At 60.4% G+C, this 12,180-nt stretch overlaps 2 protein-coding genes, 1 long non-coding RNA gene and 4 other non-coding genes across 7 annotated transcripts; all 7 read left to right on the plus strand.

Annotated features, from left to right (window-relative positions):
- The first annotated feature begins 3,502 nt into the window (after positions 1 to 3,502).
- LOC142595017 (uncharacterized) lies at positions 3,503 to 4,964 on the plus strand. Its single transcript, XR_012831678.1, has 3 exons — positions 3,503 to 3,553; positions 3,991 to 4,101; positions 4,805 to 4,964. It is a non-coding gene; the product is annotated as an uncharacterized LOC142595017 (long non-coding RNA).
- LOC142595061 (small nucleolar RNA SNORA16B/SNORA16A family) lies at positions 3,642 to 3,785 on the plus strand. The gene has a single exon (XR_012831682.1). It is a non-coding gene; the product is annotated as a small nucleolar RNA SNORA16B/SNORA16A family (small nucleolar RNA).
- On the plus strand, positions 4,547 to 4,679 carry LOC142595062 (small nucleolar RNA SNORA44). Its single transcript, XR_012831683.1, has one exon. It is a non-coding gene; the product is annotated as a small nucleolar RNA SNORA44 (small nucleolar RNA).
- LOC142595063 (small nucleolar RNA SNORA61) lies at positions 4,901 to 5,018 on the plus strand. The gene has a single exon (XR_012831684.1). It is a non-coding gene; the product is annotated as a small nucleolar RNA SNORA61 (small nucleolar RNA).
- A 735-nt stretch (positions 5,019 to 5,753) lies between these two features.
- LOC142595069 (small nucleolar RNA SNORD99) lies at positions 5,754 to 5,824 on the plus strand. The gene has a single exon (XR_012831690.1). It is a non-coding gene; the product is annotated as a small nucleolar RNA SNORD99 (small nucleolar RNA).
- Positions 5,825 to 8,048: 2,224 nt separating this feature from the next.
- On the plus strand, positions 8,049 to 9,469 carry LOC142595015 (ras-related protein Rab-42-like). The gene is made up of 2 exons (XM_075722026.1): positions 8,049 to 8,299; positions 9,055 to 9,469. Exons 1-2 carry the CDS (start codon positions 8,049 to 8,051, stop codon positions 9,467 to 9,469), a joined length of 666 nt encoding a protein of 221 aa, XP_075578141.1.
- A 562-nt stretch (positions 9,470 to 10,031) lies between these two features.
- LOC142595013 (ras-related protein Rab-39B-like) lies at positions 10,032 to 11,831 on the plus strand. The gene is made up of 2 exons (XM_075722021.1): positions 10,032 to 10,246; positions 11,399 to 11,831. The coding sequence occupies exons 1-2, from the start codon at positions 10,032 to 10,034 to the stop codon at positions 11,829 to 11,831; spliced, it is 648 nt and encodes a 215-aa protein (XP_075578136.1).
- Positions 11,832 to 12,180: the final 349 nt, after the last annotated feature.

The following is a 12,180-nucleotide window of genomic DNA, read 5'->3' on the forward strand; positions in this document are numbered from 1 at the left end:
TGCGGAGCTTAAAATAGCTCATGCATTTCCTTTTAGGAGAGGGGTTGACGTGAGGCTTTGGGCCACGTTCCCTTGATGTGCGAGCCAGCCTTTTGGGGTTGTTTGTGAGGATCTCAGCCAATGTTAATCTCGCTGCACTTTTTTCTGTCTATTGCTTATTCATCTTAATGTTCATTTTCAGCTTCCGGCCATTATTGCAGCATCTGAAGCACAGAGGAGACTTTTATGTGGAGCTACGAAACAGCCGGTCACCTGGATTTTGTAGGGTTTGTGTTTTGGAATCCAAGTTAAACAGAGTGTGGGATTTTGTTTCTCGTGGATGGCTACAGGAAAAGCCCTGATTAATTACCATTTAGAGTAACGCAAGATGAAAGACAAGGACTCCGTGTAGTAAGGTAAATTCTGCTTTTATCTTTATGTGCTAAAGGCAAGAAATCCCAGGCAGATGATATCAGAGCTCACCAGGATTATGTAATTCTTGAAAATTGCATAAAAATCTGCGATTGAGATTGTGAAGTATTCTGCCTTTCAGCATGCAACGTTTACTAGTAGTTACAAAAACGACTCAAAAGATTTTTACTGTGTTACTTGATGAAGATGTGATGATCCAATTTAGATTACTCTAAATTGCAGGGACTCTCGGATTACCATTTCAGTTACACAGACTGAAAAATGTTCAGCCAACTGCAGAGCTGGAAAGATGTGGGCGTTACTCATGTTGGGCATGAAGTAGTGATTTCTAAAGCATAAGCTGCGAGGCTGCGGGGTGCCCTCTTGCCATTAACATGTGTTTAATTAAAAGCTTCACAGTAAGCGTCAGGGCTGGCCTGTGAGAAATTCTGACCGGCTTCCAATGGGATGAGGAGCCTGAAACCATTTCTTTAGCAAATGTGGGGCTGCACGTGCGCAGCCCCGTGTACGGGTTGAGGGGTCTGAGGGGGCTGGCAGTGATGTTTTCCGTGTGTGTCTGACTAGAGAAAAATTCCTGTTACTTGGACCGTTTTCAGGAGGCAGGTTCATATCCCACACACCAAGTACCACCAAACACCCTTAGGTATTTCTCTGAATCCCTTTTGAGGAACAGCGATGTTTGGCTCTGATCTTTGCGTACGCACTTTCTCATTGCTGGCTTGCTAATCCCCAGCTTCTGCTAAACAAGATCTGAGAGGAATTTTTACCTTCCAGCCTTGCTATCTCCTGGTGTATCTTGTAGAGCATACTGGATACACCAGTTTCTGGATTTAACTTGGGATTTGCTTAGACATGAAATTAATTCAGTGTCAGGATAGGGTATGAATTTTAAATGCAATAGCTACATTTCAAAACTGATAGAGGTAGTTCAGAAAATGTCACTCTGACAAAGCTTGCTTTACCTTTTTGCCTGGTTAGAGCATTTCTTGAGAAAATATCTCATTTTTTTCTTTTCAAGTTGCTACGTTTTTCTTCCTTAGCAGTTATTCCCAGTCAAAATGGTTTTACCAAGTGCCGTCAGTTTTGTAAGAAGGGTTTTGGGGGCACTGCTTGGTACAGTTTTTCTCAGACGATACACTGCTTCTGTTGCAAAATTTCCAGGGTCAAAGCAATGGTAGATAACGCAGTTAAGGCGATGTAGATGAGGCATATGTGGAGAGGGTTTGTCTTGTGCCCTCAGCACACAGGAACCCTGAGGAGCTGCAGGCGCAGCAGCCCGCCTGGATCCCTAGCTTGTACTTGCTTTTCCTTACTGCTGTTTTTCCATAGTGCTTCCCTGCGGGTTGTCTGCTCCCACCTGTCCAGCGGTGGGAATTGCAGCCTCTTCCAGCGTTCGCTCCCCGTCCTGCGCTACGCAAGAGACTGATGTGAGGCTCCCAGCCGTGCTGGGAGGTTTCACCAGGGCTTTGCTGACCTTGTGGTCGAGCAGCGCAGACATGCAAGCGGGATTTTGTCTGCTCCATCTTCTCTCCATCCATCTTCTCATGATGGGCTGAGGTCTACTGAGCATCCGTTGGGTGTTGGTATTGCTCTTTGGGGATTCTCCCAGTTTAGCATTTGGAAGAGTCTTTTCCCAAACGCTCGATGTTTTCCAAGGCTGTCTGAATGGGGTGGGGTGGGTGGTTTTTGCTACAATGAGCAAGTTTCTGCCCTGCCCTAGGATTTGAGAGGAAGATTTCTAGGTTTGCTTTGCACGAGTCGCTGTGCCAAGGAGAATCTGGGCTGCCTGGGGAATGCCTTGTGACTTGGCAGAGCTGCTTCAGGATGCATGGAAGAGGTGGAGGACGGGACCGGCTCCTTGTAACCTGTCCCCACCAGCTTTGACGAGGGCTGTTTTTAGAAGAGTTTGGTCACGCAAGGTTTGGGGCTCATTTCCAGACTGACTTCTGCTTTAAATGGGTGCCAGGTTTATTTTGTTGGTAATCTGGCATGTTTGGGTGGGGTTACCGACTTGAAAGGGCAATTCCTGAGCACTGTGAACTTTTTCATCTGTGAATTTTGCTCAGTACAAATTAAAAACTAACTGTTGCTCTCCCTCATCCTTTTTGCACTTTCTCCAGGGCTCAGGGGCAGGAAGCCGTCTCGGGCTTTTCAGCCTGATTTCTGGTGGTGGCTGTGGCTTCAGCATCGGTACCTGCAGAAATTTCAGCAGTCCCTTCCAACCAGTTGGCAGGTGCTCTCATTTTAAATCCCTTCCACTGATCATGCATCATGAACCAGGAACCTGACAGAGGTATTGTTTTGGCAGATACGCTTTTGTTCCCAATAAACTTTCCTTCCATTCCCTGAGGGTGGGGTGTTCCCCACCCCCCCCACACCTTCCAAAAGGAAGGGGTAGCAAAAACATGGCTGCTGCCTTCACCTTTTTGAAGAGCAACCCCTGACGCACACCTTGCGGGGAGGAGGAGAGAGAAATTGTCTGTGTGCACGTAGACTGGAGGTTTGTTTAGGTGGGGTGGGGGAGCGCAGCTCAGCCCCCAGTGCAAGCTTTGGTGGTGGGGGGGGTGTTGCAAATCCTGGTGGTGCTGCTTGCAGGTGGGATTTCCCCGGCCTCCCCTGCTGCTGTTGGAGGAGGGGGCGCGTTTATCCTTTGGGGAGTGGGGTGGGGTGGCGTGGCCTGGGGTAACACGGCGTGGGGTGGCCTGGGGTAACACGGCGTGGGTGGCCTGGGGTAACATGGCGTGGGTGGCCTGGCATGGCGGCCTGAGGGGGCAGTGGGCGGCGGGAACTACAACTCCCAGAAGGCTCTGCGGGAGGCCTCGGCCCCAACAGCCAATCAGCGCCCGCGCTGCCGCACTATAAAAGGCCGCCGCGGGCTGACTTCCGCCTCTCTCTGTGATGGCGGCTGCGAAGGGCTGGGGGGCGGCGGCGCGGGGAGAATCCGCCGCCATCCGCCCTCCCCCGCGGCTCTCCCGCCGCTCGGCCTCGCCGCATCGACGCCCCGCGGGCTGCGCGCCCGGGCGGCGGCGCTTGCGCCGCTCCGATGGGCTGTGAAGGGCGGCGCGGCCGCCGCAGGGCCTGGCTCCCTCTCTCCCTCCCCGACCGGGCCCAGCGTGCCGGGGAGATGCCGGGGCCGCCGTGGGTGAGTGACCGCCGCGCCTCCGCTGCGGCCTGAATTAAAAAACCACCCTGGGAAAGGCGGCTGCTGGGCGGAGGAGCCCTGTAGGCCTGCCCGGCCCTATCGAAGCTGCATCTGTCTCGGTGCTGTGGCAGATGCAGTCAAAAAGGAGCCGAGAGCGAGGTTTTTTCCTCGACGGTCGCCGCGCAGTTTGAGCCTCCGTAACTGTCCGGCAACATTTCGGGAAAATACACGGCCCGGGGGGCTGCCGAGCCAAGGGTCTGGGCATCGCTGGTGGGAGCCGGGCCGTGGCTGCGGGTGGGGTGCTGTGGGTGCTGTCGGCAGAAGAAAGCAGCTACCCCCGATACGTGCTGCTGGGGTCCGGATCGGTGCACAGAGAGGTGGGAGCTGGTGGATATCGCGGCTTCTCTCTTGTTTTAAGATATTTTTTCTGTCTTAAGAGCCTACCTGAAGCTCAAGGCTGTACTCTTCCCCAGCAGCATCCTGGCATGGAAGGTGATCCCCGTGCGCAGTGTGGCTGCTGATGGCCGTGGCTCGGCAGCGTTGGGCAGGTGAGAGATGTACGATTTGGGCTCTGGAGTCTGCCCTTGTGCTGGGGATTTGGTTGCCTTCACGGCCTCCCTTGGCCGGAGCAGCGAGCAGCAGTATTTCCTGGCCCTGCTAGCACGTAGTGCCGGCGTGGCCCTTGTTCCCCGACGCTGCCGATCCTCTGCAGGGCTCGTGCTTGGGGACGGGCCCGGCAGACAAGGATTTCCCGCTGGCAGGGCCCATTGCAAGTATCTCTCCAGTCATTAAGAACTGCAGAATCCCCTTATTCCTTGCTCTGTCGAGATCACGTGTGGGTGGGATAAGGGGATTTTCTTGCTCCAGCATCACCGGGACTGGCTAGTGGCAGAACTGGGAATGGGATCTGGTCCAGAGCCAGTCGATCGCGCCGCTGTTCTTCCGTCTGCCGCTCAAGCTGTAATGGGCGTTGCCAGGCGAGGTCAGCGGTGACCGCATGTTTATCCAAGAGCTGTGGCTGCACGCAATAGCTGCAGGTCTCCAACAACATGCAAGAGCAACGGGAAGGTCTTTGACTGCTGGGCCTCCTCTTTGCCTGTTGCTGTCACTCGCCCCTCCTATATAATTTTAGGAATTAGGGTGTTCCTTCACGCAAGGCGCTGGTGATTTTGGGGTGGGGTGTGTCAGTGACGCGTACTCAAGAGTCTGCAGCCTGCTGCTGACGTTGGGGGTGTTTGCGATGTGTTCCAGGGTTGCTTGATGTTCTGGAATGCTCTCAGCCGACGGCCAGCCTGCCGCGTGGACGCGAGGTGAGGACGCATGCCCGTGTCGGGGCTCTCCAACCTGTCCCTCCAGATCCCTTTCCCATCAGATCTAAATACCGATCTCATGGTCGAAAAAGGAGGAAAAGTAAAATTCAAACTGGTCTCGGCCTCTTTGCTGGTGCAGTCCGGCTCTGAGAGGGGCCAGGTTGAAGACACCTCGTGTTGGCCGTGCTCCTTCGGGAAGGCTGGGCGGGAGTGAAACCCCCTGGGCGGGAGAAGGGGTGAATGTTGGGCACGGTGGGCAGAGGTGCCGTGAAGATTTGCAGGCTGCTGTTCCCTTGCGCTGGATCCGATGCGTTGATTCCTGGTGTACAGTGGCCCAGTGACTTCGGATGCTTACCTGTGGCTCTGTCTCTCTTCAGGAATGACTTGTTAGCGGAGAAGGCTGAGAGCTTCTGAGCCCCTGTCCCTGGTGAAGGGATTGGATTTGATTTCCTCAGGGCCCAAATCATGGGGAAACTGTGACATGGAGCACGTGAGTGTCCTTTGTCGGTAATTGTCAGAGTCCTAGTTTTTACTTTGATTAAAAAATAATCCAGCCACCAAGCCAGGAAACATGAAATTATTCCTCTACCCTTACTTGGTTTAGTGGTGGACTTGGTAGTGTTGGACTGGATGATCTTAAAGGTCTTTTCCAACCTAAACAATTCGATGATTCCCTGTTTGGTGTTTCACGACTGGGATTGTGCCGGTCCTAGAGGACAAAGGATGGTTGAGGTGTGCTCTGCCTGTGCTGGCAGTGGCCAGTCGTGAATCTGGGCATTGCGGGTGGGAACGATTGACCTCGTTAGTGAGATTTTTAATTGGGTGGGCTGTAATGGGTAGGGCCGAGCGTCTGTGAGATCAGGTGCACTGCACCAGCCCTCTGAGTGCAGCCTGGTCCGTGATGACTCCTTTCTTTGGAGACTGTTGGATGAATCCTGCGGATATGGGGCTGAGGCCAGGCGTGAACCAGCCAAAATCACAGCGCGGGGCGAGGGAACACCAGGGAAAGCCTTAATGCGGAAATCTGAAGCAATGCTGAGTCAAACTGCTTTTCCTTCAGGCTGGATTATTTTTTTTTATCCCCTCTTTAGGTCTAAGTAGAGCTGAGATGAGCCAGTGCCTGAGGGTTTTGGTGCTGCGGTGTAAGACTTTTCCAGCCCTCTCCAGAGCTCTGCATGACCGGATCCCGGCTCCTTCCTGGGCTGTGAGCTCCCCCAGGTGGGAACAGCCGCTCTGGTGCTCCTGGCACCGCTTGTTTGGCTCCGGGTGCTGCTCGAGCTCCCGTTCAAACACTCGGCATGGAAGGGTGGTCCCTTCTGTGGAGTTTTCTTGGGAGAAGAGCTTGGGGAAGGGTCTGGATATAAAATATTTTGAGGGTGAATAAACAAAATCACTTGAAACTCTGGCTGTGTCTCCTGTGCTTGTGTTTGTGGGGCGTTGGTCTGGGGTCATGCCCGGGTGCTGTGGGGGAGACTGAACTCCCGAAATCCGAGCGGCTTCTCCCACCTGAGGTTACCCATCCCTCGAGGTGAGTTTCTGTCCTCCCATGGCTGTACCGGGGGGCTGCATCCCTGGGCAGCTGCTGCGTGGCTGGCATGTGCTCTTGGATGGACTTTTCTCCTGGAAATCGGTGAGCGTGACTGGTTTTTCTTTTTCTGTGCAAATTAGTGCTCATAACATTGAGTTACCGCCTGAGGGGGCTGATCAGAGAAGAATCGAATCGTTTAGGTTGGAAAAGACCTCGAAGATCATCCAGTCCAACCATTAACCCAACGCTGCCAACTCCACCACTAAACCAATTAAGGGGAGAATAGCAATTTCATGTTTCCTGGCTTGGTGGCTGGATTACTTTTTAATCAAAGTAAAAACTGGGAATCACTAAGGTTGGAAAGGATCTCTCAGATAATCACTCCAACCATCAACCCAACACCCCCATGCACACTAAACCGTGTCCCCCAGTGCCACATCTACCTGCTTTTTGAACCCCTCCAGGGATGGGGGCTCCCCCACCTCTCTGGGCAGCCTGTTCCAATGCTTGGCCACTCTTTCAGTAAAGAAATGTTTCCTAATACCCAATCTAAACCTCCCCTGGTGCAGCTTGAGCCCATTTCCTCTCATCCCATCGCTGGTTCCTTGGGAGAAGAGCCCGACCCCCCTCCCTGCCCCCTCCTGCCAGGAGCTGCAGAGCGATCAGGCCTCCCCTCAGCCTCCTCTTCTCCAGGCTGAACACCCCCAGCTCCCTCAGCCGCTCCCCACCAGCCCTGTGCTCCAGACCCTTCCCCAGCTCCGTTGCCCTTCCCTGGACACGCTCCAGCACCCCAATGTCCTTCCAGCAGAAGCCCTTTGCACGCCAGAGTGGTGCTGGTCAGGAGCCGGACTTTTCGCTTTCCCTCCCTCCAGCCACGGGAGCTGTGCGGCGCCGCTCCTGCTGGGTTCCTGCGGGAGCTTCCCCTCGGCAGCGCGGGGCCGTGGGTCCCTGGGAGCGCGGGGAAGCCCTGGGAAAGGCAGCGTAGCCGGCGCCCCGTGCCACAGCCCTGGTGACACGGGGCGCCAGTTTTCACCATGGGGAACAAACCGGGGTTGCAAACAGCCCCAGAGCTGTCCCGGGGCTCTGCTGTTCCCGGTCTCTGTGCGTCCCTTGGGAGTGGGAGGGCTGGGTCCTGGCAAAGTCCCCGCGGCGTGCGGTGACCTGGGCTGTTTGCACAGCACCTTTGTCCGGGGGACACGGGGTTGGTGCCCCTGACCCCTTCCCTTCTCCCCGTGGGGACTCCAGAGCCCCTTGCCCGCAGACCTCGTCCCTCCCGGCTCTCCCAGGATTTCGGCGTCCTTGGGGGCACCAGCCCCTCTGCGGCAGCATGTTTGTACACCCAGAGCCTGGCTGTCCCCATTTTGTCGCCAAAACCAGGCAGCGGGACAGAGCTGGCGTGCGACAATGCCAAACACAGCGTCCTGGGGATGGGAGGACGAGGACAGAGCCGGCGGCTTCTCCCTCCTCCCCGGGAGGGTTTGTTTGTCCGTCCAGGTGACCGTGAGGCCAGAGCCGTCCCTGTCCCCGGGGAAGGCGCCGCGGGGTGGGGACAAGGGTGGGGACCTGGCCCCGGCCCTGCCAGCGCAGCAAAGCCCAGGTCAGGATCCGGCCCCGCTGGGGCCGGTGACCGCGGCTTTGCCAGGGAACAGCCGCCGGCATGGGGACGGTGACGGGGCCCCCCCAGGACCCCGACCCCGGGGGACACTACCAGTTCCGCGTCATCGTGCTGGGGGACGCGGCCGTGGGGAAGTCGTCGCTGCTGCGCTGCTTCGCGGAGGGTCCGGGCGGGGGCACGGCCACCCCCTGCCCCACCGTTGGCGTGGAGTTTTACAGCCGCACCGTCCCGCTGCCGCCCGCCGGCAAGGCCAAGCTGCAGCTCTGGGACACGGCCGGCCAGGAGAGGTTCAGGTGAGGTGGGCACGGGGGCACAGCACCCATGTGGGACCCCAGCACCCAGCTGACTCGTGTCCCCCCGCCCGGGGTGGGTGTAAAGTCCCCGGCCGGGCGTGCGGGGACAGGCAGCGATGGCTTGCTGGGGTGGTGACGCTTTGGGGGCCGTTGCATCCTTGTGCTGAGCTTGCAGCGAAGCCGGAGCTGCTTTTGGGGGGCAGCCAAGGGAGCAGGGTGCTGGGCCCTGGGTGCAGCTCCTCGGGTGCCGGTGGGCTGGGTGATTTCCTTCCTGATTGCATCAGGCTGGAGCCGGGAGCTCCGGGGAGCGCGGAGGAGGCTCAAATGGGGTGTGCTGGGGTGAAGAGCCGGGTGCCGCGGCTGGAGCGAGGGGTCCTGCGCCGCCCCCAGCCCTGGGAGCATTTTGGGGGCCCCAGGGCTGGTCTGGGGGTGCCCAGTGCTCAGCCCCATCAGCACCCGCCAGTGGGTGCTGCCCCATCCCCGCTACACCCCGGGTGGGGGGGGGGGCTGGAGGGACCCCTGAGCCCCTGCAAAACCCCACTGGAGCCCCCAGTCTGGGTGGGGGGGAGGATGCTGAACAGAAAATTGGGGTGCAGATGGTCCAGGCAGGTCTCCCCTTCCTGCTCCCGAGGTCCCAGCTGGGACCCAAAAATCCCCTGAGCACTGTTCGGGGTAAGCGGGTGCAGGGGCTGGCGGGTGCTGGGGGGGTGCCCCTCCCTCCCCCCCCCCCCCCAAAATCCCCCCGGTGTGCCCAGGTCCATCACCAGGTCCTTCTACCGGAGCGCGGCGGGGGTGCTGCTGGTGTTCGACCTCACCAACCGGGCATCCTTCGAGCACGTCCCCGAGTGGTACCGCGAAGCCGCCGGTGACCGGCCCCCCGCCTTCGTCCTGGTGGGACACAAGTGTGACCTGGCGGCCGAGCGAGCCGTGTCGGCGGAGGAGGCCGGGCGCCTGGCCGCTACCCTGGGCATGGCCTTCGTGGAGACCTCGGCCCGCGGCAACCTCAACGTGGAGCTGGCCTTCCAGACGCTGGCGGGGGGCATCCAGCGGGCGCTGGGGCGCGGGGCCCTGGCCCCTCACCGGGGCTGCGGCGGCGTCAGGCTCATCCCCAGCCAGAGCCGCCGCCGGCCCCCGGCGCAGGGGGAGCCCCGGGAGCGCTGCCGGTGCTGACGGGACCGGGGGGCGCGGGACCCTCCGCCCGCCGGGGTGTTCCTCTCACCCTTGGGCAATGCGCGGGTCCCCGCCCCGGCTCGGGTTTGTTTCAAGCTTTAATTTGGCGGCTCTGAAAAAAAAAATAATACTCCTCTTCAGGGGCATTATTAATAAATCTGAGGCTTTTCTGCGCAAAATAAAGGCTGTGCCGAGCGCCGGACCCCTGGGCAGGGACTCGCTGCCATGCTCAACCCACGACATGGGGGATGTTCTGCTTGGGGGGGGTCACTGGAGGGGTAACACCCCCCGCCATGGCTGTGTCACTCGGTGGGCCCCGTGTCACTGATGGGCCTCATGTCCCAGGGCCGCTCCCCAGGAAAATGGGAGCAGGCACCCCCCGAGCGCTTCCAGCGGGATGGATCCAAGATAAAAGGAGCCAAGCGGCTCCCAAAGGGCCACCCAGCACCCATGGCGGGGCGGGAACGCCTCCTGGGTGGAGGAGCGGAGGCTCCCGGCGCTGCCTGCCTGTACCTGCGCCCGGCGCGGGGGCGGCGGGTGGCAGCAGCCGACGGAGGTGCCGATGGAGCCGCGGTGGCAGTACCAGTTCCGGGTGATCATGCTGGGGGACTCGACGGTGGGCAAGTCCTCGCTGCTGCGGCGCTACACCGAGGGCGTCTTCCTGGACGCCGTCAACCAGACGGTGGGGGTGGACTTCTACGTCCAGTTCGTGGAGCTGGAGCCGGGGCTGCGGGTGAAGCTGCAGTTCTGGGACACGGCCGGGCAGGAGCGGTTCAGGTGGGTCCGGCTCCGGCCATGGGGCGGGAAGCGGCAATGGAGCTGGGGAGGTCCTGGGAGTGAGGCGTTCCCCTGGATTTGGGGCGCTGGTGGGATGCTGTGATCCCAGCCCTGGGGAGGTTCTCGATACAGCTCTGTCCCCCCCCCGGTCCCCGGGCTGGGGGACCCCTGTGGATGAGGCAGCGCGGTCCCCGGTGCTGGGCGGGCTATGGGTGCCCAGCACCGGGCTATGGGTGCCCAGCACCAGGCTATGGGTGTCCAGTGCCGGGCTATGGGTGCCCAGCGCCGGGTGGGCTGCGGGTGCCCAGCGCCGGGCTATGGGTGCCCAGTGCCGGGTGGGCTATGGGTGCCCAGCGCCGGGCTATGGGTGCCCAGCGCCGGGTGGGCTGCGGGTGCCCAGTGCCGGCCGGGCTATGGGTGCCCAGCGCCGGGTGGGCTGCAGGTGCCCAGCACCGGGCTATGGGTGCCCAGCACCGGGTGGGCTGCGGGTGTCCAGCGCCGGGCTATGGGTGCCCAGCGCCAGGCTATGGGTCCCCAGCACTGGGTGGGCTGCAGGTGCCCAGCACCGGGTGGGCTGCGGGTGCCCAGCGCCAGGCTATGGGTGCCCAGCGCCAGGTGGGCTATGGGTCCCCAGCACCGGGCTGTGGGCACCCAGCACCGGGAGGGCTGCAGGCTGCAGGGGCCCACAAGCCAAAGCCAAGAGAAAGGAGCCCTTGGGGTTGCTTTGTAAGCCCTGGGTCTGGCTCCAGAGGGGGTACGGGACCCCCCCAGGCACCCCTCTGCCCCACCAGCTGCCGAGGGCTGGGGGAAGAGGTTGGCAGCCGGGCAAAGCAGCTTCCTCAGCTCAGCTGCCAGGAGCCTTCACACCGTGCTGCTGAGGCTGCTCACCACTGGCTGGGCTGCAGGGGATGGGAGAGCTCCAGGACTGTGGCTGCAGGGGCGGATGAGCTCTGATGGCCATGCAGGGACAGAGCTGCCTGGAGCGCTCGCAAAAGGGACAATTCTCCTTGCCCTTGGAGCGCCTCGGGAGGAACGTGCCGGTTGCAGGGGGCAGGACGTGGCTGGGGCCGCTCTGCAGGCAGGGGAGATGCTGCCCGAGGCGGCGCAGGGGAGCCCCGGGGGCCGCTCACCCTGTTGCTCTTGGTGCCCCAGGTCCGTGACTCGCTCCTACTACCGCAACTCGGCCGGGGGGATGCTGCTCTTCGACCTCACCAACCGCACGTCCTTCGAGAACGTCCGGCAGTGGCACCGGGAGGTGATGGACACGGTCCAGCCGTTCCGCATCGTCTTCTTGCTGGTGGGGCACAAGAGCGACCTGGCAGGGCAGCGGCGGGTGGGCAGGAAGGAGGCAGAGAAGCTGGCGGCCTCGCTGGGGGTGCAGTACGTCGAGACCTCGGCCAAGGACACCAGCAACGTGGTCCAGGCTTTCCAGATGCTGACGCTGGCCATCTACCAGGCGCTGCAAACGGGGCGGCTGGCTCCCACCGAGGCGTGGGACGGGGTGAAGAGCAGCGTCCCGCTGCCGGCACCGCTCAAGGCTCAGGTGCCGGAGAAGGAAGAGAAGCGGAAAAGATGCTCGTGCTAGAGCTGGGGACGCTGGCGGCATGCCCCGGCGGGGCTGGGACACGCTGGGCTCTGCCGGCCGCGATGCTGGGGAGGTGAGGCAGAGCTCAAGCAGCCGGGGCGCAGGCAGGAGCAGCGAGCGACTGCAAGGGCGCATTAAACACCCCCTGTTCACCTCTCCGCCTGCCCGTGTTTTCCTGGGGAAGGGGAAGCGGCCAGCGCCGAGGCTGCCGGTGGGCAGGGTGAAGTCCCCAGGCAGGAGAGAGGCAGGTGGCACCTCCGTTCTCCCTCCAAACCCCCTCCTACGCGGCCGTCCCCGTGCCCCAGAGAGGAACCGCAGCTCCTCCGGCCCCCCCCAGGTCCCACCTCAG

The sequence above is a fragment of the Pelecanus crispus genome, chromosome 16 (assembly GCF_030463565.1).
Source record: "Pelecanus crispus isolate bPelCri1 chromosome 16, bPelCri1.pri, whole genome shotgun sequence".
In the NCBI taxonomy this organism is placed as follows: Eukaryota; Metazoa; Chordata; class Aves; order Pelecaniformes; family Pelecanidae; genus Pelecanus; species Pelecanus crispus.

Excerpts from the sequence above, each read along its gene's own strand:
- LOC142595015 (XM_075722026.1), top strand. The coding sequence starts at position 8,049 with ATGGGGACGGTGACGGGGCCCCCCCAGGACCCCGACCCCGGGGGACAC. Across the intron at positions 8,300-9,054 it reads GCCGGCCAGGAGAGGTTCAG|GTCCATCACCAGGTCCTTCT; the intron begins GTGAGGTGGGCA and ends CGGTGTGCCCAG.
- LOC142595013 (XM_075722021.1), top strand. The coding sequence starts at position 10,032 with ATGGAGCCGCGGTGGCAGTACCAGTTCCGGGTGATCATGCTGGGGGAC. Across the intron at positions 10,247-11,398 it reads GCCGGGCAGGAGCGGTTCAG|GTCCGTGACTCGCTCCTACT; the intron begins GTGGGTCCGGCT and ends TTGGTGCCCCAG.